This window comes from Drosophila gunungcola, chromosome 3R, assembly GCF_025200985.1.
Source record: "Drosophila gunungcola strain Sukarami chromosome 3R, Dgunungcola_SK_2, whole genome shotgun sequence".
NCBI lineage: Eukaryota > Metazoa > Arthropoda > Insecta > Diptera > Drosophilidae > Drosophila > Drosophila gunungcola.
The window spans coordinates 14,874,128-14,899,840 of record NC_069139.1 but is presented as its reverse complement, the minus strand read 5'-3'; the positions used below and the strand labels follow the sequence as shown (position 1 = coordinate 14,899,840).

At 39.6% G+C, this 25,713-nt stretch overlaps 3 protein-coding genes across 6 annotated transcripts in view; 1 reads left to right on the top strand and 2 right to left on the bottom strand.

Annotated features, from left to right (window-relative positions):
* LOC128252980 (heparan-sulfate 6-O-sulfotransferase 2) overlaps window positions 1-25,713 on the bottom strand; it is a 78,865-nt gene that overhangs the window by 7,818 nt on the left and 45,334 nt on the right. For all 3 annotated transcript variants that reach the window (XM_052981232.1, XM_052981231.1, XM_052981233.1), the window contains exons 3-4: window positions 661-990; window positions 24-572 (exon numbers count right to left, since the gene is read on the bottom strand). In XM_052981232.1, the coding sequence (XP_052837192.1) occupies window positions 24-572; window positions 661-990 (879 nt within the window). The remainder of the gene's footprint in view (window positions 1-23; window positions 573-660; window positions 991-25,713) is intronic.
* LOC128252981 (uncharacterized) lies at window positions 4,098-4,627 on the bottom strand. Of its 2 annotated transcripts, none has more exons than XM_052981234.1 (2): window positions 4,501-4,603; window positions 4,098-4,438 (listed from the first exon to the last, which is right to left on the bottom strand). In XM_052981234.1, exons 1-2 carry the CDS (start codon window positions 4,580-4,582, stop codon window positions 4,224-4,226), a joined length of 297 nt encoding a protein of 98 aa, XP_052837194.1. In that variant the 5' UTR covers window positions 4,583-4,603; the 3' UTR covers window positions 4,098-4,223. The 2 variants fall into 2 exon arrangements, 1 of the variants encoding a protein (XP_052837194.1); XR_008267358.1 differs by having other exon boundaries at window positions 4,303-4,438; window positions 4,497-4,627.
* On the top strand, window positions 11,115-11,776 carry LOC128252983 (uncharacterized). Its single transcript, XM_052981235.1, has 2 exons — window positions 11,115-11,234; window positions 11,298-11,776. The coding sequence occupies exons 1-2, from the start codon at window positions 11,176-11,178 to the stop codon at window positions 11,488-11,490; spliced, it is 252 nt and encodes an 83-aa protein (XP_052837195.1). The 5' UTR covers window positions 11,115-11,175; the 3' UTR covers window positions 11,491-11,776.

Genomic DNA, 25,713 nt, shown 5'->3' with positions numbered 1-25,713 from the left:
AAATATAGCCATTAAGAGCTAACCTTTTGATATTCAGTCAGTCCAAAGTAGGCCATGGCGGCCAGATTGCGCTTTGCGCTGGCCAGCATCACGCGATCCCGCTCGTGCGCGGGCATCGAGGACTTGTTGTAGCAGCCGACGAGGGCGAGGTCCGCCAGCATGCGGGTCTGCCGGTTGGCCGCTAGGTTGGACTCGCAGCCGGCGAACTGGTCAAGGTCCACGTCCAGCCAGTCCTTGCCCTTGTAGCAGGCGGGCAGCTCGGCGGCGGTGGCCTGGCGACCCAGGCACCAGTGGCGCGATCCCTTCCAGGTGGCTCCCCGCCGCACATGCCGGTACTCGGACATGTAGCGGGCAATGGGCTGCCGCAGCAGCGAGATGTAGAAGTAGCGCCGCTTGGCCGTCTCGCCCTCGTTCTTGTCCAGCTCCACGTCCACGCAGCTGGTCAGTTCGGTCCAGTCGGCGTGCAGGCCGCACTTCCAGCCCGTCGAGTAGCGGGAGAAGAGCCAGTTCTCGTTGCGATGCGGCCGGAAGCAGTAGCAGCGTTTCCTCTGTCGCTGGCACTCGCAGGGACGCTGAAAGTAAACAGAATGTATGTCAATTACCATTGTATCTAGGCTTCAATCAGGGATATATATAGTATATAGAAAGTAGCTAACTCACCTTCAGGTCAAGATCCCTGACCAAATGGCGGCCAAACGAGGTGCCGCCCGTCTTCTGGATGTGCAGGAAGACCATCACGTCGTGGCCATCCATGTCGAACTGGAAATCATCGTTCAGCACATCCTCGTAGCTCAACCCGGCATTAGCGATGATGTTCTGCGGGGCAGACGACTTGGAGGCCATAGCCGTAATCCCGCCCAAATTGTTGCCGCCGTTGCCATTGCCATTGCCATTGCCATTAAGGCTGTTGGACTGATGAAGTGGGAGCTCATTATAGGCGAGGATATCCGAGGATTGCAGTATCACGGCGCGTTTGGATAGTGCGCATACCTGCGGTTTAAAGAGGAGGGCAAACATTAAATATTACATGGAGTTGAAGGCGAGGGAAAATCGGCGGTCGGTGGGTGTAGCCCTTAAATTAAGCCCTTAATGCCCGGAGCAAGTTCATTTTTGTACGATGCACTGCGCCCAGAGTGCAACAATGTTTATCGCCATTTCATCTTTAATTTTCACTACCGACAAGGGCCTTAAAACAAATTTATTGGATGGAAAAATTGCAAAAAGTTAAAGTACGTGCATGTGGAGGAGTGTTTATTTTTCGCATTAATTAAATTCACATCAGGATTATATGCATATTTTTGGTTCGAAACAGGTGGGTCCTCCAACTGCTCACAACTTCATTCAACACAGAGTTAAGGCTTGTAAAATTTTTGCATTTCCTTTATTTTCGCTTGGCGGAATGTGCACTTTTATTAATGGCACGCACTCAAGGCTTATTAATATCGAACAAGGGTTTATACCCCATTCCTTGCACTCACATCAATTAAATTGAACATGAGCTGTTTGAAGAAGTTTAATGTTTCTTGCCATAATATTTATGGCCATAATATTTATGCACACAACTGAGAACCTTAAAGGATAGTTAACATTTTGTGGCATAATTTCAGGCTGAAAACATAATTGGGTAGGATTTAATAAGGAATTCTTATTGGAGGGCTGCTAGTTCCTAACTGGATTAATTGCTTAAGCTTATACGATTTATGGTTGATTACACAGTAAATGTAACCAATGATATCAAATTTCCCTTAAACATTTTACTTCTTTGAAGTTATTAAACTTTTGTCACAGCTGCTATCTATTATATATCTGCAGAAATATTCAAAAATTTTTAGACAGCCGCCAACTATTTGCGTCTGAAAACTTTATAATTACAATAAGTTTGCAACAGCATCAACTTCTTGTTGCTATCATTATTTGTCAATTTTCCGAACAACCAGGCCTCAATAAAAGATAAAACAAGACCTCAGCTGTCCACAAGTCAGGACTGCCACACATTGACAAGCGAACTGCTCTTATTTCTTAGTTCTTAGCAATCAAACTAGACAAAAGTTTCTCGATTAAAATGAGCAACTTTTGTGAAATTCTCTTATCAGACAATTTCCGCTGCTTAGCAGAACCCGAAATGAGCAACAAGAAAGTGGGGAAAACAAGCGGGGAAAACTCAGCTCATTAAACAATTGGCAGGCGGGCGCAATCGTTGTTGGCCATAAGGAATTAAAAGCTCCGTGGGTTGCCATGGTCCGTCCCTGCTTATCCTCAAGTCCTTTCTCCACCGAACCGTGCATGGGTGGGAGCAGGAATGCGTGTAAGCTTGTTTCCATAAAAGTTCGCCATTTAAATGGCCAGAAAAGCGAGAGAGAGGACTAAAAACAAAAATCCTCAGCTAAAGAGGTGTGCTGTCCTGAGGGCGAAAAGTTTTGAATTTATTGTGGCCACTACCACAGCTTGCTGTGTTTCGATTATAAAGGGAGAAGAGAACGAAAAGGATAGGAAAGGACCAGAGCAGCAACTCCCTCAACCGGATCCGGGAAAATCGCCGGAGTCCTGTCCAAGGGCTCTCTTCCGTAATCCCCTTTGCGGCTCTCGTTCGATTTATTTGTTTCTAATATATTGTTGTCGAGTTGTTTAGTGGCTTATGTCAGTTACTAGCACTTAAAGTGAGCTTTTAAAAACACACACTTCTTCTTGTTTCTTGATTGTAAAGCGCATTAAAATGTTTCAGTTTAAAAAAGAGACTCAAACAGTATGGCCAAGACCGAAGAGGGCTTAATGACAAGCCATAAATTAAAACATAATATGGAGCACATAAATACGCATTAAAGACTATTTGGTGCGGCAAAAATGAGACGAAAAACCTACCACTAATGGGAAATTAAATTTTATTTTCGGAGCTTCAGCGACACAAAAAAAAAAATAATAGTAACAGTTTTGTGTCTGCCATCGTGTGAGCTCTTTTTCCTGGGCTGTAATTGTTTTTATGCCTACCCATTAAAGGTCCTCCCAAAACCCATGGCTAGTCTAGCGAAATGATATAATAAGAACCATTTTGTGCCAAATTTGTTAGAAATTTATGCGCATGTGGACGCTCATCCAGCGGAAGTATTAACATTTAATTCAGCTTAGCGGAAATGCAAAATGTTATTTTCCCGTTCCATTGGGTAATCAAATTGTCAGCCAGATATGCTAAATAATTGATGAGTATGCACAAATATTCACTGAATTTTGGATTCAAAACAGAGCCCAATCCACATAATTATGTTCAAATAAAACGGAAATGCATTTTTGTAGATATTCAAAAGGTTGTAAAGAGAAATAGAGAAATTGCATTTTAAGTCCCTAGATGGAAGATTACATTGTTTACTTTAAATTGCAATTGCATTAACGCATTTAATTTCCCACAGAGGTGATGAGTGGATATTCTCGGTAATGCTAAATTTGAGGATGGGAGGCAACAATCTTCCCAACAGGTTGACTTCATAAAATGACCATTATTTTCTCTATTTATGAATGTTGGCAATCACTTTGCTGCTGATTACGTTCATAAAAGTCAACAATGATGCTATTTAACTTCAGTATGAACATAACGACAGCCAGCAATAACAACAAGCTCAAAAATAAAAATGTTGGGCAATAATTTTCATTCATAAAGTAAAGTGCAAGCAAACAAATGACACATATCAAAAGCCAGAGCCAAAGTGAAAGGAACGTAAAAGACCGAGAGTAACTGCGGCTAAATTAATATTTATGTGGTACAAGGAGGAGAAATCTGGAAGCAGAGATTTAAGATTGTATGCTTTATGAACTGGTGGCAGCTCACAAAAAGCATTCCCTCGAAATGGGGTCAGGACACCGACAGCGTCGTAAATCTCGAGCACCGCAGAAATCAACAATAAAACTTTCGCTGCTAAAAACATAGAATTCCCAAGACACAATTTCGTGTCGTCGTCGTAAAAAGAAAGTGAGTTGAAAGCCAGCGGATGAAACAGCAATAGAAACGAAGCACAAATATACAAGGTCGTAAAAATCCTGTCGCATGTAAATTGACAAAGACAAAAAGACTGGATAGGAAGAGCAGAGGCCATAAACTTAGAGGCTCTACAATTTGATTTATTTCTTATTTAGTGCAAACACATTTTAATTAATTTTAATCTAATGAAGATTTAGATACCTAAACAGCTACCCCTATTATTAAAATTCCATTCAATAGTCCCACAGAGGACACTTTATATAAATGGAATGGGCAACTGATGAACTGGGCGGCGACACTCCAGGGCAGAAATACATCGATTGTTGAAATCGTGGCGCACATAGCCAAACTTACAGCCGCATCCTAAGTGACATTTTTTGAAGAACGCACAGAGCGGCTCCTGGATGTAGGGATGCGAACATTTGGGCTCCGTGCAGGGCAAACAGGCCCGCTCTTCGTGTTCACCGCAAGCTGAGGGAACGGAGAAAAAGTCCAAAACTTGTTTGCGGTTCTATTTTTTTTCGCTCACCTACGCTCACTTCGCGGGAAAGTGGCGGACGCACCCAGCAGCAGAAACAGCTGCATAAGCCCCAAAGTTATTTGGTGATACAACATGGACAAAGTGTGAGATACGTGTCTTTAGTGAAATGAAGGGCAAGCGTTCAGAGTCATTAGGCAAAACGAATTGTTTGTCTAGGACAATTAGCTATGGCTCGAACAATACTTCCAGTTAGTTAAAAAAAGCATTGAATAAAGTGATACGCTGTTATAAAGTTTGAATAATATTTACAGGTATTCAACGAACACTCCTTGAAATTATAATTGTTATTATTAGTTAGATATTAAAAAGAATGTTGTTTTTAAGAAGTTTAAATTGTTTAAGTGCTCAAAAAATGTATTTAAAAATGATTTTTAATTAAATCAAAGTACTTCATAAAAATGTGTAACATATTTAAGTAATTAGGGACCAATTAATCATAAGAAACAATAACATAGAATATTTAATTTGTTTTTTTTATAAACAAAACCAAAGTCCGACAACATATGGCAGCAATTATGTTTAGCTAAGTGCACTCAAATACCACATTCCGCTGCATTTAATGGTTTAGACTGTCATTGGTTAGCTATAAATGTTGAGGGCATCCGCTTTGACGATGGCGGGCCATTCCAATGGTCAACAGCCACTCGGGCACACACACATCCCCCCAGACACATATATAAAGTGTCCTGCCAAAGGGCTATTCAAACTGTCATTCGGGCCAGCAAAGGTAAGCAAAAAAAAACACAAAGCCCCCACTGCGGTGTAGATAAAGCTATACTGTTAGCCTATACCGCCGACCGGGGTTTTGAAAAACGGAAAAGGTTCAAAATATTACCCTAACCGTCTGGCGCGTAGGTGATAAATGGGGGTAGAGCTCTGCATTTGATTATCATTTAAACAAATATGCAGTTGAAATTGTGTAGATTGCGGGCATAACAGTGCCTCGCATCGTAGGGTTTAGTTTATGATGTTTTGGCATGCCAAATCCTCTGCCTAAGTGTTTCTGCGAGTATGTTTGGGTTTGAGCCAAGTCACGCTTTTAGCGGGCAATGTAAATATTTTATGGGCCTGTTTTGGGCGCTGCTCATTTGCTCTAACCAATTGCTTTCCGACGGCGCTTGTTTGGTTTGGACCTGTGGACAATGGCCCCGGCAACTCCAGCTCATTGGCATATATTTCAATTAAAGGTTTAGAAGGAGATCCTGGGACGGCCTCTGGACTGTCAATGGCCTTGCCACTCCGTTGGCAGGCAATTCGCTTAAAAGCAGTCGGGCCTCACAATTCGTCTATCTTTTGAAGAGCAAAAACCATTGACAATTTGCATAAATAAACCATTTTATATATTTTTTTAAAACCCACCACTACACTGACCCCTTTTCATTCCCCCCCTTTTTTTTTGCTAGGGTTTTCCCTTGGCCAAACGATTGAGAGGCAGCTAATATTTTTGCCCTTTTTTTTGTGGGCCGCCATGGCGGTGCTCAGCAACAGCAAGCTGAGGGAACAATAATAGCAGTGGAAGCTGCGGCAACAGCAGGACACAGATTGCGTTGATGGGGCCACATGGAGCGAAAGAGCAGTTTTAGTTTGGCCTTTTCGCCGACTTGATGTGAGATGATGTGAAAGGGCTCTCGAAAGGGCCAAAAATGCTGCTATAACTCTGAAGAAGCCATGGCAAATGAAATGAAATATGAAGGGGTTTGGATTGGCCATCAAGTGAGCAGATCTCTTTCACTGAGTCTCACTTTTGGGCAGAGTCTGGGGCCTAACAATCGCTGGGACTAAAAGATTTCAGGCTTGAAAAAGGAAATAAATTGATTTCCTTCGAACACCAAGAATTCTCTTATAATGGCTGTTATATCCGCACCTTCTTGATGTATTTATTCCACAGTGGCCACTTTTTCTGGATGCTGCCGGCCATGATTGAGAAGTTGTTGGCTTTCAAATGTTTGCCATTTCATTTATCAAAGTGTCGTTTTGTCGGGGTCTTCGAACTTGGCATCTGTGAGACCTGTCACGTATAACTATTTCTGATTTCAGACATTAAATCATTGACAGTTGCTTATGTTTTCAATGGGTTTTCTATTACATTTGCGGACGAGGACTCGCAAGAAAGAAACCGACATGAATTATGGTTGTGCTATTTATTATTTCCTGCATTCGTCTTGCCTTTTTCCCGTCAGTTTTGTTTTGCCTAAGAGCCCGAAACTTTGAAAGCTAATCTATTTTAAGTGGCTGTAAAGCATTCAAGGATGTGCGGATGTTACTTCGGGTGTGGGTGTGTGTGAAAGCGCCTTTAATGAAATGTAGCATAATATTTTCATTTCGTCCAGAGCATGTGTGTGTATGTATGATAAGCGTGTAAATCCCCAAAAATAGCCAAAGACAAGCACAAATCCCACAAGCACATGTATATATGACGAGCATTTGGAGTGGGAGGAGTTGGTGGCGGCCAGTGACCATAAATCCGAGTAAAATGTATTTTGACATTTTGCACGCAAAGCGTGTGCCAGAAACTAACTAAGCGTGTTGCGGATTCACACAGTCCTACATGCCATACACGCCCCAAAACGAAAGGTCATTCCAATGATGATGAGAAAGGACATCAGGCGGACATCCCAGCCTGGCTGGCTGGGATTTGCCATGAAGTGTTAACATGCGATAACAGCGGCAGCGAATAAAACACAATGAAGCGCAACTGATGAGGATGCGGTGAACGGGCATTCGAATGGGGGACCTTGATGATGCCTAATGCGAAAGGAAATACCCAAATCTCACCCGAAACTGAACCCAATCCCAGTCCCAATCCCAATCACAAACCGAAACTGAAACACAGACCGCAAACGAATTTAGTCTTGGACTTAGGCTTCGGTGTTTTGGTGTCTGTTTCGAACGAAGTAAATGAAGTGAATTGGCTTGTAACGAATGATAAGGACGAAATCAATGTCCTTATTTTTGTTTTCACACTTTTTCATCTAGGCATTGCCGTATGATTTTCGAAAGCCAAACTAGCAATTGTAGAATTATTGAGTGTGCTCAAAATTAAAAGAACGAACGTAACATTTGAAATACAAGTAGTTTCTGGGATTGGTAGTTTAATTTCCTTTGTCTTAGATTTTTGTTAGGACGCGATAGGAAAAACTACCTTCCAACAACGCAACTCAATATTACACAGTACACCGTTGCTGATGTCCTAGGAGAAATGCAAGCTTTGTAACTTAAAATAAAGCACTTTATCTCCCGGTAACATGCTTCGTTTTTGGTCTAAAAAAAAAGCCATTTTAATTACCATTTTTCCTGCAGCATAAAACAGTGACTTTATTTCGCAAAAAAATAAACAAATAAAATAGCGAAACAAAAAACATCTGAAGCTCTAACCAGCAGACATTTTTTCACGCTCATAAACTTTGGGGAAAATTGTTTGGGTATCCTTGGCGTGGGTGAGCAGTGTGACATAACGGAGGTGCCTGGGAAATGAGAAAAGCAAGGGAGAGCCAGGAGGAGCCGGCAGTTTCCATGGGCTCCTTGGTCGCACTGTCACGGTCATAAAAATGTGCAAAGTATTTTGTATGGGGCCACCTTTACCTACACACTGGCAAAGCTAATAATAAGCGAAGGGCATGGAAATGGTTTTAATGCACAGGGCTGAATAAAAAATGGTCAGGGAAACAATTTTCTTGTTAAGTGGACTTTTGGACTTTACATTTTGCTTGCTGGCGCTGCTGTTCGTTGCGGGGCAACTGTTTCACATTGCTTTTATTGTACTCAAGTTGGCGCGTAAATTTAAATGAAAGACCATTTTTTTCAGAATTTACTGGCTGGGGTTGCAGGCTAAGCATTTCCGCGGACTTTGGCCATTTTTCATGTATTTCCGGCGATGCCAGGTCTGGATTTTCAAAAGGCTTTAAGCGGAAGTTGCTGAATCATAGGTATTTCCCGGGCAACAAAGGTCTGAGGCTGACGGATAAGGTAAGCATTCTGTCTGTGGTCTGTCAGAGGAATTTAAATATTAAATTGGAGGGAAATAAGTGAAAAGAATTAATTTAAGGCAAATAGGATAAACTGAGCGAAATAAAAAATATCCGCACGTAGCAAAGCTTTGACATTCATGCGACCGCAAACTGTAATCGAATTCTGTTTCTCTTTTTTAATTGACTAATAATATTATTTCATTTTTTGCGCAACTTTGCTGTCGCGGACATGCAGTGAGAAAAGTGCTTTCCCAATGAAATTACTTACACGCCGGTTATACACAATTTAATGCGGATATTTTAACTTTGAACATTTACTGTGCGTTCTGGCACTGTCATCTTTTAGCCACAATTCAATTTTTGTATGACATTTCTTTTGGCAGGACATGAAAAATGGTCAAATGTTTTCCTATAATGCGATTTCCTTAACGTTTTCTTTTATGTGTTTGTGTTTATGTGTGAGTCCCATGAAAAATGCTGATTGAAATGTCAAAAAAAAAAAAAATAAGGAAGAAAAACATTGGGTTTGTCCTTTTTCTTTTTTCCATCAGCATTTTTTGCCTTTGCCTTTTGTTTGTGTGCTTGTATTTTATTCCGGTTTTTGGACCGCTTTGTTTCGTGTTTGCAGCTGATTTGATTTGGCTTTTGGCCATTGTCCTGACCAGCTCAGTTTTGTTGGTAAATGTTCGCACTTTAATCAAAAAGGAAAATAATGCCCAGGCTAATCTGCTAAGCGTTTTTTGCCCCTTGGGGTTTTGTTTTCTGTTGTTGTTATTATAGTCGTGAAGTCAGGGGAAGCACTTATCGTATTACCCATATGCCAGAATAGTGTTTACCGAGAACCAAAGCCAAGCAGTCTGCAGCCCGGTTATTCATAACTGGACACCAAAGTGCAACTTAATTGGGATTTTGTTTGTAATTGAAACAGAAATCTAAACTACACATTGTCTGGCCATCAGCCGGTCACAGTGTCCCTTTATAATTTAATTAAATTCGAAGCACTCTATATGCAACTATTTTGGCAGTTCCGGGTCCAACACATTCCATACCGTCTGGCATCTCAAAACTCCACGCCGGAGCCGTGTCAGTTGTCGGCCCGAGCACATGCCGGGCACGTTTCTAGATTTTACATATGTGCCCTCGCTGCGATATGCTTTTAGTTCTGCACTCAGAGAACACTGACTTTAGTGAGCATGAAATAGTGCAGAGAAGGACACTATATCAGCATGAAAACTGCATTTCAATTTATAGCCAGTTAGGTTTTATAATTAAAAGCTCGCCTAATTCAAAGCTATATATATTCGTTGTTAAAAAAGAGCATAGCCTTGGGTTAGTTTAGAGAAAGATATGTTGTTTTTTTTATTTTTAACATTTATTTAAATATATGCAATAAAGGTAGCAAACGTAAACAAAATAAGAGGTTTAGTAAACTATAAATAAGATAAGTGACATAGTCAAGAGACATGGCAAGTATAATTATCATCGGCATTTATTTTTCCAATTAAAATACAAACCTAGTTTTTATAATTAAGAAAAATTCACTTAAATAAGAGCTTGATTTTAAATAATTTAATTTCAGAATTCCATAAAATTTTTTGTTTTTGTTATTCTGCGTGCATAGTTGCCTGTTGCCTGTTGTGGGGCTGCTTCAAAATGGGAAACAATATGCCACAACAATGAAGCGAGTCGTGCAGCAACCCGTGCAACGAGGCGTATGAGTGTTGACTGCCGCACGAGATGCATAACGTGGGGGCGGAGTGGAGCTATTCGCTTGGCTTATTGTGCTATCGCATGCAAGGCCGCACCAAATCATGAAGAATGACAACCCATTGTCCTAGAAAATAAACCAACTGCCAGAAGTTGGCATTAAAACAAAAAAATAAGAGCAATAAAGCGTAGGCACCTTGAAAAGTAAACGAAAATTTTCTGGAAATAATAAACTATCTAACTTGAATTTCTATATGAGCGGCGATACCTTTGTGGGCGTTATTGCCGGACAAGGCAAATATTCACACACATATTTGTTTGCACGAAAATTTGCAAAAACGTGCCTGCCATTGTCTACGATTGCATTTGATGGTATTGTTAGGTTTCTTGTTGGTTTTGGCTCAATTGTTTGCTCTTTCATATACCGCACAGATATACGTACTATAGACGATTACTTTCCTGGCCATTATTTGACTTGCTCCCATTTTTCCTTTTGTTTATTTATTTACCCATTTCTGGGCAAGAAAAAGTAAAGGCTTAACGTTTTTGTTGGTGCCCTAAGTTCATAATGTGTTTATTCGTAGTGTTTATAAAATAAATGTGGCATTTTTGGCCAGTAAAATGGGTAGACACAGGCTGAATGCAGGTGACAAGATACGTGACTGCATAATACCCTGCTAGCTAAATATTAGTCTAAAATAGAAAAAAAGAAAAAAGCTCAAAATTTCATTCTACTTTTTTTCTGGCTTTATCCTTCACTTTTGGCCAAAACATGCTGGCAACACAGAGGTGAGGTCTAATTTATTTCAATTCCGTTTTGGCTGGCATTGCATGCAACTTTCTGCTTTTTTTCGTTGCCGCCACTCCGACATCACACTGCCTTATCGAACTCAACAGTAAAGCGAGGCGATAACCTCGAGTGGCGCGTAAATAATAGCTGGAGAAAACACAAATAACTCACATTCGCCACCAGTCAGTCCGACACCTACGACATGAAAGCGGCTGCAATAATAATTGCAATTATCCTGCTGCTGCCAGCCAGCCAGCAAAAGTAATTTGTTGCCATCAATATACAATAACATTACATTAATACATTTATTCACATCTCCTTTAGTTCAGAGGTTTTGGAACTCAAGGTGCTGTCGTACAATCCCACCTATGAAATCTGGTTTTTCGTGCCAACAGGCAGGCCCAAGTATGTGACCGACAACATCAAGGATGCCTACTGGGCAGCTCTAACAAAAGGAGGCGTCTGCTTTACAGATGTTTGGTTCTATTGCAAAACTGGTTTAAAAATAGAGGAGTAAATTTCTGGAGGCCCCCAATCAGTGTGATTTTTCACACTAAACGGTTAATCAAAAATATATGCGACAAGATTACAGGAAACACAGTAACGAAAACATTCATTAAGCAAGTCGTAATAATATCTGTAACATGTGCTATCTTATTTACCTAGAAACGTAACGTCGTAAAAATGGTATTGCTTTTTGTTTAGAAAAATGTTGAGAATTTTGTGCTAGTTAATCAAACTACTAAAAAAATTAAAATATCATACAATTACAATAACATAAACAACAGGATATGAACTTAAAACTCAGCATTGTTTTACTTTTATAGGGAAATTAAATTGGGAAATTTGATCAGTTTATTATGTTTTGATAATTTTTAAGATACAGACGAACTCCATAACTCGAACTATCCTTACTATTTATAAAACCTAAAAGTACAATGAGAATTAGCTTTTAAAAAAATAAGAAAAAGGTAGAGAAAAGTTTATTTTACTAATGATACTGAAATGCGGTAAGCTCTATCAACAAGTCGTATTAATTAATGAATGAGTAAAAACAAGTAATGTATTCATAAAGAAAGCTAAACGCAATCACGCTCTCTTTAGTTTTACTCTTTTAAATTCTATATATTTTACGCATTCTTTGTTAAGTACCGCCAATTTTTCCCCCTTTTATCACTTTACATTTATTCTATGCACTTTTCAGAGATGTTAAAGAATCCCTAAGAGGAAAATTGAAGTTGCAGTTGGTATTATTATTATTATTATGTTTACTTTGGCCAATGCTTGGACAAGACCAGACAAAATCAGCAAAAAGCAGACATTTTATTGCATCGCCGAAAGGCAGAGACTGAAATGTGTATAGTCGTTCCGGAAAAGAGATATATATTTGCGTGTTTCTCAGGGCTCCTCGGCGTGCATTTATTTTTTTAGCATTTCTTTTTTGTTGCATCACGCGGAGGAAATGAAATATGAAATTATTTATGAATCAAGGCGATTGCCAGAGAGATAAGAGCGGTATAGCCAGAGGAAGCCGCATCAAAGCAATAGCACTGCGAAGTCAAATTTATGATAAATATCCAGGCTATCTGAAATGCAAAACTACCACTGTGTATATCAAGGAAGTCAGAAGTGGGAGCGAGTTTGATTGCTCATCCTCCCCCTCGACAGTATTGTTTGCTTTTGCACAGACTGACGGAAACTTTTGCCACTGAAGGCGGCAACAGTAGAATGAAGTGCGTGGAAAATGAGTCATTTGTTGTAGTTGCCGTCGTTGTTCCTTTCGCACAAAGAACAAGTCAAAAGTGTTGACAAGTTTCCGACAATCCCCGAAATACAGCTACGAGTTGAACAAAAGAAAACTTAAAAGTCGGCAGTAGTCTTAGAAATTTTGAGCATGCTGTTGCATGTTATGTTTAAATGCATCACTTGTCTGTTGGAGAAGATTTAAGGGATTTATGCAGGTCCTAAAAGTATGCAACGTTCTTTGGCATCACGCATACGCCATGTAAGCCAACATTATTTAAATTTTTTTTTTGCAGTTTAATAGAAGTGTAATTTAGGTAATATAAAACTATAATCAGATACACAAACGAACTGTTATTAATATCATTATAATTAATTATAAAAAAAAAGTTTCACAAAAATAAGCCCATAGGAGGCATATTTGCCCAAATAATTGACTTCCATATAGTCATCACCATCGTGAAGGTTTTCCTTAGAATTTATCATTGAAACTAGATGACACTTTCCCCAATTTTTTTTTATCAAACCTGTCGCAAAGTTTTGTGGCCAACCAGAAACGAGCCAAAAAAAAAAGTTTAACTTATTCCGAACTAATCAAATTGTCATTCTGGCTAAAAAAAACTTCGCCCAACAGAGAAAACTAACTGCTAACCAAATGTCTGCAAATCAAAACATATTTTATCGACAAAAATCGAAATTCTCTTTGGAGGCAAAACAAAGTGGCAAATAATCTCGGTATTTTTTTTTTTTTTGTTTGCACACATCGGAGGCAAATTAATATCGTTGACGAATGGATAGATTATTGTGCTGGCTTTTTGGTGAACGAAATGACTTTCCGCATATAAAAACAGTTCGATTAAATGAATTTTGCCAGAAATCAATAGCTCTGTGCGAATAAAGTGATTTTATGTTGTCTTTTTGCATTTCAATTCTGACCACATATCATACGACATCATTTGTCTAAGCTCCGTCCAGACATTTTCGTTGATTTTACTTGATATCGGCATCGCTTTAAATGCATGAGAAAGAAAAGATTGTGGAAGCGGTATTTTATGTCCGTTTCATGTTTAGACAACTTTCCTCATAAATATTTATGAGTATTATGATGCAAAAATGCTGCAACATAATCAAAATGGTGAACGAAGCAAAAGCAAAACGCAGGGAGCACAAAAGAAGCACCAAGAACCAAAGCTCAGTGCAATCAAATCAGCCATGATGGGGTGGGCCAAACCGCCGGAGGTCCAACGGTGGCACAAACAACCATCCTTGTCATCCGCCCCCGCGCCAGGAGTGTGAAAATTATACACCGCCGACAATAAAAGACAGTCAGCATCTACTCCAGCATCCGCATCTCTGGGTGCAATGTCATAAGAGCTTTCATGTCTCGCATTTCCTTCTTGGCCCAATCGAACAGGAGTGAAAAGTGAGCACAGGTAAGCAGGAGCGGTTGCGGATGCTGACGGTGCCCTAGCTCACAGCTGGTCATCTTCAATGTGAAAAAATATGCAAAATATACAAAAACGGCGATGAGCTGGGGATTGCTTGCGCATTGATGCGATGAAATTGGATTTTTGAATAACAATTTCCGGGAAATCAGTGCGCGAAATTTGAACTATTCAAATTTAAATTCTATTAAAGCAGGGATCTTTAATAGGTCAATTCAAAACCTTGACACAATTTTAACGTAAGTAAAACAAGATGATTTGAGTTTTTCAACTCCATCGGTTAGCTAAAAACTACTATTAATACTTGCTGTTTAACAGAAAAAATAAATATAATAATTGATATTTTAAATTTAATCATATTATTAAATACAATGCATATTAAATTGCATGATTTAATGTTAAAGTAATTTTATTAATGGGAAAATATTAGTTTTAAGGAACTATTCCTATTTGATTAAAAAACATTTTGCTTAAGTAAAACGCGGTTTAAGTTTGAATTTAATATTATTAATATCTAAAATTAAATCAATTTCGAAAATAGTCAACTGGAAAATGCAAAGAAATTGTTATGTAGTTATTATATGAACATAATATTCTCTACCTAAAGGTAATTTTAATGAGAACTTTTGTAACACTCATCAGAATGGTTTAGTTTAATTAAATTGTGGTAGTAAAGTGACCAAAACACAAAACTCCGCATTCCGAAATTAAAATTTTATCTCAGGTGCACATAAATCTGGCAACAATGCATTTCATCTCGGCACCATTTTTTTCAATTGCCAACCATAAAGTTCGTCCCATAAACAGCCGCAAAATGTTGGACAATCCGTATGTGTGTGCGCGAGCAGAGAAAGATGGTCCTCATGGATATTTATTCCATTACCGGGGAAGTGACCTTTGTTTTCTGTTGCCGCAGCCGCTGTCGCTGTCCACAATGAGCTATTGCCCTGTGCGCGGGTCTTGGACTGGTTTGCGCCCCGGTTCTGGGTCTTCCATTGCCGTCCGGTTACCATTCGTTTTGGGGACGGAAATTTACGATTTACACGTATGCCAAATGCAATGGCAACTGCAAATGGGAATTGGAAGCGCCAAGGATCGGGACGTTGTCGCACTGCTGCTCTGCTGCTGGCGATAATGGTTCCCGGGATGCGACTGTTTTCCTTGTTGTTTCGGGTCTGGTTAAAAGATGCAATCATTGGCAAATAGCGTGGAATGCAGTGAGGACCATTGTCGAGGCCTCAAGTATATGCAGCACATATGCAGACGTGCTGAGAGCACGAACAATTATTGCCAGGGCTGACAACAATAAGGAAGATGATGGCATTGAAATTCAATTTCATTGTTGTGCAGAAAGTGGCACCCCTTCCCCTAAAAAGTCTTCAGTCCGCTTCTCACTGCTGTTTACACAATCAGCAAAGTTTGCATGGCCAATGTATTTCACTCGTTCGCCTCCGAAAGGATGAAGGCGCCGTGGTTGGGGTAACTCTCTTGCCTTGGCTGCAGATTTTTGATTTATCGGAGCTACTGCTGCTGCTGTTTCATGCAAATTTCTACTCTGCTTTCCTTATTTTTTCCCCTTCGAGACAAGCAAAACGCTACAAATTTGGTGCTGCAATGGCGAAGGACGTAAACAAACAATTAGAAGGGGGAAAGGGCTGGTGTTCGATATAAAACCAAAATGGGGTAATTCTGGCAGGAAATTAATGAAGCTTGAGTTTGCTTGGAAATGGGCACTATGTAGACGAGTTTCCATTTGAAGTTTCTGTTTTCAGGTTTTAAAGAAATAGCCTTCATTACTGAGTGCAAAGTTTTAGTAGACCAAAATCTAGCAACATAGCAAATCACTCAAATAGAAAATTTGAAAGTATATTTGTTCAATTTAGGATTAAAGTGAGGTAATACTGGACAAAATAATTGAGGGGTTGTTTGTAAATTTCAATTTTGATTTGTTTAGCTTCAATGATTTTCTCAAATTTGAAAGTATATTTGAAACTAACACACTAAGCAACAGTAACAATAGTAAGTGCCACCGATGTGCACAGAATTTGCTTTGATTTCATGTGGCTCTGACTTACATTCCCCACTTGCCAATAACCAGGTCGCTAACAAACCGAAAGGTCTATTTAGCATTTAGCTTCAAAATGGCCAGCAATATGAGGGATAGTGGAGAAAAGCAAAGAACCGGAAAGTGCAAAACCAGACAGAGAAGTCGGAGAGAAGAGCAAACACAACACACTCGGGGGAAAATATGCAAATTTTTCCAACTTTTGTCTACTTGGCTGGGGATATGTTTAGCTTTGGCCTTCTGGCAGCTATGTAATGTATGTTGTGGGTACTTTTCCTTTTTCCCTCGAAGCTGTTTTTTTGGTTTTTGGCTGATGCCATCAGGTGGACCCTTGGCTGGTGGCTCGTTTGCTGATGCGTATCATGATTGCGGCACTTGTAAACAAGCAGCACGGGGATCACACAGTGACAGCTGATGGACCGCAGAATCAATATGCATTTGAATATGCTGCTGGCTCAGCTACGAAGAGGGAGTTGCAAGAAGGTCCTGGCAGTTGCCGTGGACACCGCCGGCAGACAAACACACAACACACAACTTTTCACGCACGTGACCCCACGTCTCAGTTCTCGACATTTATTTCGCCCTCGTGCAACGGCAGGAAATTTCACATTTGGGAGCCATTTTGAATGCGAAAGTAAACGATATATATTCGTGGAAATAAAGGGCATGGCAGGTAGTTCAGTTAATAAAGCGCTGCAGACATTTCGCTTAGGAAATCATTTTTTTTTTACAAATTTATATATGTATATATTTTATTTTCATTGGAAATATATTTATCTTAAAATAGAGTCATTGGTTGTTCAAATAATGACAAAAAAGTAAAAAGGTTAAAGAGTGTTTTGATAAGTTACAATAACAAATTTTTAAGATAAAGTTTTTATATATTTAATTTTACTAGAGTTTAATCTACTTAATTAATTCTTAAGGTTTCGAAAAAAAACGCGATTGTAAGCATATCCAAAAGTCACTGTTTGTTCTTTTTTCGTCGGATTTCACACGTGTGGTTGGGTGAGCAGGACGACGGCCAACAACATTTGCATAAGAAGTGACTGATGGCAGTCCAATGGGAGACAGGTGGGTGAATATATATCAAAGGCCAAACTTAATTATACAAGGTACTGGCGAAAAACAAGGAAAGCTGGAAGCGCTGGAAAAATTTAATCCCAATTCTGCTCGTGCAGCATCAGCAAATCCCAAATCCAATAAATAAAAGCAGACGAGGGAAATGCTTTGCCAGGACAGCATGTGTGAAGAAGCCAATGAAAAGTCATAATAATAAGCCCGGGGAATACCAAACAAGAGCAACAAATTAATGGATACCCAAAGGCACAACGTCTGCGGCACAAATTAAAATGCTTCTGGCATCCCGGAGAGTTTAGACCACGGTGTCGGTAAATGTAATTAAAATACTGAGCTTTTTTGTATAAGGAATGTGAGTGGTTGGTAAACGATATTGTTGACACCTTCACGTCAAGCCAGGTGATAAATTAAAGTCAACAAACGATGGCAGTGATAAAGAGCAAACAAGAGGAATTATTTAAATTTGTCATTTAATGTACGCACAATTCGTTAGTGTTGGCTTTGATTTCGATTACAGAGAATCACCGCCATGTAATTAAGACCAAGTTCATTAGTAGAGAATTTATAGATTAATTGATTATGTAAATACTATTAGCCAGGTGAAATTGGCAAAAGCACATATTTGAGTTGATGTAAGTAAGCTGCTAACTATATAAGTTGGGCAACCAATCCTCTTAAGGGATTTCAACTATTAATTGTGTCCAAAGAAATACACTTTCAAGCACAGAAGACAGGCAACATTAAATGCTTAAGCGGGGAGTGAGATATATATTAAGCGAGTTAGCCCTATCTAACAAATTGCTTTGGCACTAAGCGACGACCGAAACTAATTAAAATCCTAAACTTTACCTGTATCCCCAGGACTGTGAGCCAACTATTCTTATATAAAATCGCTGTCATGCCAACCGACGAACGACAGCGGCCCAACTTTTCCATGACGGGTGGGCGTGGCCAATTTGAAGCCAAGTTTCTCATACAAAAGTTCTGCCTGTAATAATGCCAAAAACAAATGGGAAACAGAAACCAAAACCAGAACCGAAACCAGCGCGAAACTATGTAAAGTTTTTAATCATGCCTCTGTCGGCAAGCGGCAAAATCAAAATCAAGCTGCAGCAGTGGGGAAAAAACCAAAACTCGCGACAAGCCAATTAAAATGTACCACAAGGCGGCACACACGGCGTATGCGTAACATTGCCGTACTCCCACAGAAACCGAAAAAGCGATTTAGCCAAAGACCATTTTGGGTTTATTAAAATTTCATTTACCACAGAGTCTGGCATGCCCAAAACTTTGTACTGCATATTTTCTCTCAATTTTAGCAGAGTCTTTTTTTTCAAGCTTTGAATATTGGTTTTCCGTCTAGCCCGCTCAGCTGTGTGTAAAAATAGTTTTTTCGGTGCTATTTTTTATTATTTGGCGCTCGAAAACTTTTGACCAAACTAAGGTGCTTAAAATTTCCCGCTATGTCCTCGAAAAAAGTTTTGTGCGCTTTTGAATACCAGCGCCTGCGGTTGAATGAAGCCTTTGCCCACACACATACTATTTTCTAGCAACAATAAATGAGTGGAGAATGGATGTGAACTACACCTAAAATTCAAAGTCTGTCAAATGCAGCCTCTCATCACCCTCAAGAGTAGTGAAAGTTATACAGAAAAGAAAATTTATGGCGGAGGAAGTACAAAAATAGTTTTCCCATTGTTTGCAACTTGTTGAGGAGAAAAATCTGAATTGCATTATATATTGACTTAAAACGGCTGAAGGATGGATCTCAAGGATATTATTAAATGTGATAATAAAATGTGTAAGAACACAGAAGAGTTGGGAGAAAATCCAAGTTAGTTGGGAAAAACTTTGCAGCTCGCCCAAAAGGTAAACGAAAACTAATTTCTTTTTTTGTAGCTAACCAAGAGTAAAATTGCAAAGATCATTTAAATTTTAAATAGAAAGAATTTTTTTTTGTTTTATGTTAAAAACCTCTTGCAATCAGTATCAAACTTTAATTAAAATCAAGTATAAGGGAATTCTTTTGTATTTATTGAGTTTTCGCAAAGAAACTTATTGCTTAAGCTGCCTTATCATGCTCGAGCAATTTTCAATTTTCGATATGCCACAAAGCGTTCTTTGCGGTCAAGGAAATTTAATTAAATTAATCTTCATACATCATTGAAACATTTTTCCTTCAAAACAGCTAGAAATGTCAAAGTGCCTTTGCTTCACCGCCAAACCAGTCGAGTATGCACATACGAAAGCGCAACAACAAGTAACAAAAATAGAGTCATATCAAATAATGCACATTTCCGCTTCCGCTCTGCGATTGTTAAAGACGGCAAGGACAAGGACCTGCCTTTGTCGTAGTGGCTCATTCAATATTGGATCTGAGCGCTTTTCGCCCAGGCAAGTGTTTCAAAATATACAGCTTCAGTGTAAATTGCCACGGGCAATGGCTTTCGACTTGACTATATGTGGGTGTATCATCGCTGGGCTCTGCCATTTTCTTCATCAAGACAAACAGTGGATCCTTGGAAGACATTAAGAAATCAACTTTAGACGCCAACGCGCCTTTTGTTATGGCTACAGCTACAGCTACAGTATGTGTGTTTTTGCACTTTGTTTGCTGTTTTAGTCTTTGTCCTTGGCTTGCTTTCCATCCACTTTGCCCATCGCTGTTATTGTAAATTTGCCCCCACTCATAAAGGGAGTGGATGGGAAGAAAATCTACAACATAAACATAAAGTTATTATATAAATATGAAGTTACCAACAGCAAAAAGCGGCGTGGGTGGCACAGTTAAATGGGAGGAAAAGTTTTCTGCCTCCAAGGAAAGTTTCTTTCCCTTTTCGCTGCTCGTTTGGGTGCGGGCTTGGGTTTGGGTTCGTGTTTTTTTTCGCCTTGATTTTGTGGGTTCTTCTTGGTTCCTTCGGTTTTGGCCTGTCAGACCGTGATGCAGAGGCTTTTGAATTATGCGGCAGATTAGGTCCCAAGTGCATGCCTTCTGAGTTTATTTAGCCCCGCAGAAGCAACGAAATCTTTCGCCAGAATGATGAATGGCTATGAAACTTTTGAATTGTGTTGAAGGGTTCATTAGGGCAAACATAACGACGCTGAAGAGTGTTGGATAAAAATACATAAAAAGACATAAAAAAAAATTAAATCTCATTTGGGGATTATTTCGTTGTATAGACTTTAAGCACTAGGTAAATTGAAAACAACCATTTTACTTTTCGATTATTCTTTTAAGCTCTTTGCTATGTTTTTTATTGGATGAAATTAAACAACAATTCATTTTATCCCCCAGCGGCACTAGTGGGAAAAAATCCTGATAACAAAACGCTACAGAGTATTCAATTTAAACAAACCAATTTGACAATGCAGGAAAGGGGCAGACAGTAATACCAGCAGCAGCAACAACAGGAACAAAAGCAGCCCAGACACAGACGTAGAACAGATATATGTACTATAGTTTCAGAAAAAATCCATGCATATGCGATTGCGGACAGGCACCGCTGAGGGGGTGGTGGGGTGTTGGGGTGCTGGGCCCGGTGGTAAACGCGACCACAGAATAAACAAGAACAGAAGCTGCAACAAAAATGCCGACAGTGCGAGACAAAAGCAGGGCAGGCTAAAGCCATTACTCATACGTCATGTGGCACCGGCAAAAGGGAATTTACTCGCACAAATACAAATTTCATAAAAAGCAACTAAAGCGCCAGGGCGCAACAACAACATGCACTGCACACACACATGGGGGATTGGCAAGTGGATCAGAGAAAGAGAGAGATTCACCCTTCCCGCAGGGGATTTCGATGCGTTTGTGGATTTCCTCTGGCTTGGCGATATTTCTATTCCCCAATTACCCGTTGCCGGGACAACTTCTTGATCTTAGCACCCCTTCAGCCCCTCCATGTTTGGGGCTTTGCTTTGCGTCTAGGTTGTGTTTAACCACAAATCAAATAATCCGACAATTGGCAACTGCGTTCAGCACTAAACTGTGCCACTTTGCACTCCCCTGGGAGTGCATAACTTACCCACAAATTATACCTTTCAATTTCCCACGCAAATGACGAGATATCTAAGGCATACACATAGATTTGTTTACCCTGGGCATTGGATTGGAAGCATACCTGCAAACAAAAAAAATTAAAAAGATATTTTTATTTTTATAACATATATTTTTTATTAAAGTATAAGAATAAGTATGTTTTTGGATTTTTATATCTTTCAAAATATATCATATCATAGCAAATCTTAATATTTCTGTTTGTAAGTTCCCTAAATGGTTCGCATTATTTATCACCATTACTTGTCCAATGAAATCCCAAAATAAAATGATAAACACACAAGAGTCGGACTAGGAATTTTTTTCAACATACCAACAATAAGTGATCAATCAAATCCCACCATGCACATGTAAACCAATTCCCAAAAAAAAAATTAAATTCATCATATGTATCTCTGAATATCTTTTTAGGCATTTGCAGCACGTAGTTGACAACCAAAATCAGGAGAGTAAATAAATAAAATATTTATATACGTACTGGCATTTCCAGCCCACCACGGGGCCCAGGATCAAACGTCAGCCGGAATTGAGAAGAACGTTTCCTAAATGATTTCTTCCTGGTTATGTCAACAGGGATTCGCCGACCTCCCTAATTGCCAAGTATTCATCACACGTGCGTCCATGCGAGTAAACGTGACAGATGTCGGGCGATTAAGTACACGGAGCCTAATCGAAAGAGGAAGGAAAATAAGGAAAACCCCTCTTCGTTTTGGGAAACTTTTGCCAGTATTTATGATGGCCACGAAAGATTCGCTTTAAAATTTCCACCAAAAGGTTATAATTCCCTTTAGTCAGGGAAAATCGTAATGCGTTTTACTTGTTCAATCTTCGGAGAGACCGAAGACAAAGAGGAGAAATCAAATAAAAACGGGTGTCTAGCAAAGTGGAAAGATTTTGGCCCAAATGCTTGCCAGAAAACGAAAACGGAGAGGAGATTGCTCCTGCTAACATTTAGATAACTTGGCAAGTGTCTTGACTCAAACGTTGAAATATGGGTCCCGACATGGATTTCGTTTCTTCGCTTGGCTCCCTGGATATTTGTGCATTTGCAAATGCATTTAATATTTTATAGGTAACGTAGCTTAGAAAAGTAGGCTATATATTTGCCATTATCCGATGAGCAGCTGGGGCAAATGCAATTTTTTTTAGGATGTCTGGGAGTAATCGACAGCATGCTCGTTTCGGTTTAATCTCTTTCTAGGAGACTCGGTCCACTCGACCCGTTTGATTCAGTAAGCGGTTTATCCGGAAAACAGCAAATGGGATGATGTACAGCCAAGTGGAGCTCATAAACTTGGCCAGAGCGGCTCACCAAATCCATTTGCAACCTTGTTTACGCTGCGTACGGGTAACAAATCAACGGAGCGAGGAGCACGGCGCGTTACATAGTGCAACCGCAAGCAAAATGCCTGATTGGCAACATAAATCAGAGAGGACAGGCAGTGCCGCAGCAGAAGCCACACCACCTGCCCCGCCCCCATTTCGTTCCGCCCCAATCCGTCTGACAGCCCGACAGTGGCAATGGCCGCAAAATAGTACCCAAAAAAACAACAAGTTAGGAGAGCAGGCCTCGCAGACCAAAGCTTAAAATACCCTCCCAGCTAAACGATATGGCAGTGGTATTTATGTCAATCCCAAAAGCCCCAAAGAACAATGAAAAACAAATTTTGTTATATGAATAGGAAATATTTTGTTGTACAATCGCTCTTAGTAATTTAATAAGACAAATTGAAAAACAATATAATAATTTTTTAATTGTAACGATTCTTAGTTTATAACTTATTAAGAGAAATAAGCTTGGAGTTTCCCGATTTTAAAATTAAGAAATTTAAACTTATTTTTTTTATTGTTTTAAATTTAGTTTAAAAAATATCTTTTTTTTATTAAATTTCAATTTTTATAGTCGTGCTAAATGTCAAATTGTTTCATTGCTCTGCTAAACGCAAGAACAAAGTTAAATATAAATAAATATTAAATGAAACTAAATATCAACTGACTTTTTGGAAGGGTACAGTAGCATAGAATGGTATGCGGATGCCGGCAAACACTTCTCTTGCACACACACATGCCGCATCGACGTGGCAGAGTGGCAACATAATGAACGCAGCTTCGTGACGGGCTTTTTGGGCAAGTTGCATCTGCAACCTGGTACCTGGTGCGTTCAACCAAACTCCCGCACTTCTGGCCAACTCCATGGCCCCACGTAACGCCCCTGAAACGCACGCTGAATGACTTCGTTAGCGGCACATGCACACATAGCGAAAGCTGTCAAACTTATGCAAAACAGTGCAATGGGACAGGTGAGCAGCCACTGACAAAGTAAGCAAGATAGAGCCTGTGACAGGTGAGCCTGCAATCCGTGCGAGTTCAATTGAGCAGCAAATTGTCATGGCAAATGTTAAAAAAAAAATATATATATGTATATGGGGATGGGGATGGGAGGGGTCGGTTTGCAAGCGACAAAATTGTTAGCACAAATAAATGGGGAACTGCAGAAAGTCAAACTGCGACGTGAAAACGTTTCAAATTTATTGCGCCGACCTGCGCTATTTGCATTCACTTCAGTCCTCCGGTTGTCCCTTTTTAAGGTTTATGGGGGAAACTGTTTGTGGTAGGAGTTTTGGCGAAAAAACGGGAATTTGGTTGTTCTATGATCTGTCTTTTTAAAGCGAACATATTCTTATTTTTATGTGATATTATTAAATATATTTCTTTTAAGATTTCTTATGTTAGTATATCTCTGAATCGAAAATATGCTTAAACTCATAAATGTAAGTTCACAAATCATTTGAGAGGGTTTGTTTTAAATTACATTTTATCTTTTAAGATGCTATTATATGTTTGACCTTAATTAATTCTTTTACGAAATTCCAGATAGCCGACCGATTTCGTTGAGACTTTCGCATTCTCCAATTTCATTGTTCCCTTTGGCAAACAATCCAATTAAAACCAGCTTGAACGACTTTCCAGGTAGAAGGCAAATGCCTTTTCTCGTGATTCTTAGAAGCAGATGGACCTAATGGAGGGCAAGAAAAGCGCAAGAATACGACAACTGAGGAACGTGTATCCATTGCCTGTATTCCGCATCCCTCCCCGACGAATCTCAACTGTTCGATTACCCAAACTTCGATTGGCGATTTTATTCGTTTTTGGGCTGCCGCTGCCGTTGCCGATGCCGTTACACCTTTTTGCCGCATGCCCAACTGATTTGCATGCTGTTCGCTTCCTGGCCCTTGTTTTTCCGCCGATTTAGCAGGACTACCTTGCCCGTCCTGCACCTGGTTTCTAACGAATTTGCTCTTCTGCTGGCAAATTGAGTTCTCCCAGTCCCTCTGGTCTCCATTCAGTATCTGAGCTGCCGAAAGTATTTGCTTTAGTTTTAGCTGAAGTTTTATTTATTTATGTCCCTTGGATGTGGGGTATTTGCTGTAGGAAATTTTTGGTGTGTAAATTAAAATGCAACTCAAGTTGATTTATCTTAATGTGGGTTAGGCAAAGTCTGGCCTCAACTGGAGCTGAAATGAAATGGAAATGTTTCCATTGCTCATTGGTAGATGTGCCCGGTTCCCCAGCCAACCCCTATGTGGGCGCTTGTGTGGTTCAACAATTAAAACGAAGCGTTTTCCCCCAATCCGCCCCATCTAGTTGTCGTGGGTTTGTCGGTATTTACCCATGTGTACGTGTGAATCTGTACGAAATGTGAGCTTGTTGTTCTTTCTCTCTACTCAGTATATTTTTTACATTTTTTCCTTTGGCAATATATGTGCTGAGAAAAACAGAAGCGCAGCTGTGCGTCAACTACATTCCTGCCAGACATCAGAAGCTAGAGGGAATTAGAAATATTGCAAGGAAACGAGTCTGTCAATGTGCAATCTTTTTAATGCACTGCGACAAGGAAAATAAGGCGAGAAAATGTTATTCTGTAAAATCGCTTGAATGAAAATGTAACACTGTCATCTTGAGAACTGATATCCGCTAAGAACATTTTAATTATTATCAAGCATATAACTAATTCTTTATTAATTAAATAAAAAAATCTATGAGTGTGCCCATAAAATTTTACCGGAAAATAATCTTTTACATATTAAAAAGCCATTACACATCAAAGCCAGTAAAATCAATATGTTTCGGCTTCACAAAGTCTTCAGTAGTCATTTTCTTACTTGTCCATATACGTGCTTCAAACTTTCTCAATTTGAGTTTGCCATATTTACTTTTCAGCTATTATCCACCCTGAATCCCATATCCATTCAAAGTAAATATGCTTAAAAAAAACTCATTTCCGAAGTAAAGCCATTTTAAGTTCACGAATATATTCAATATGCTTTGACTGGGGGTATGAGACCAAGG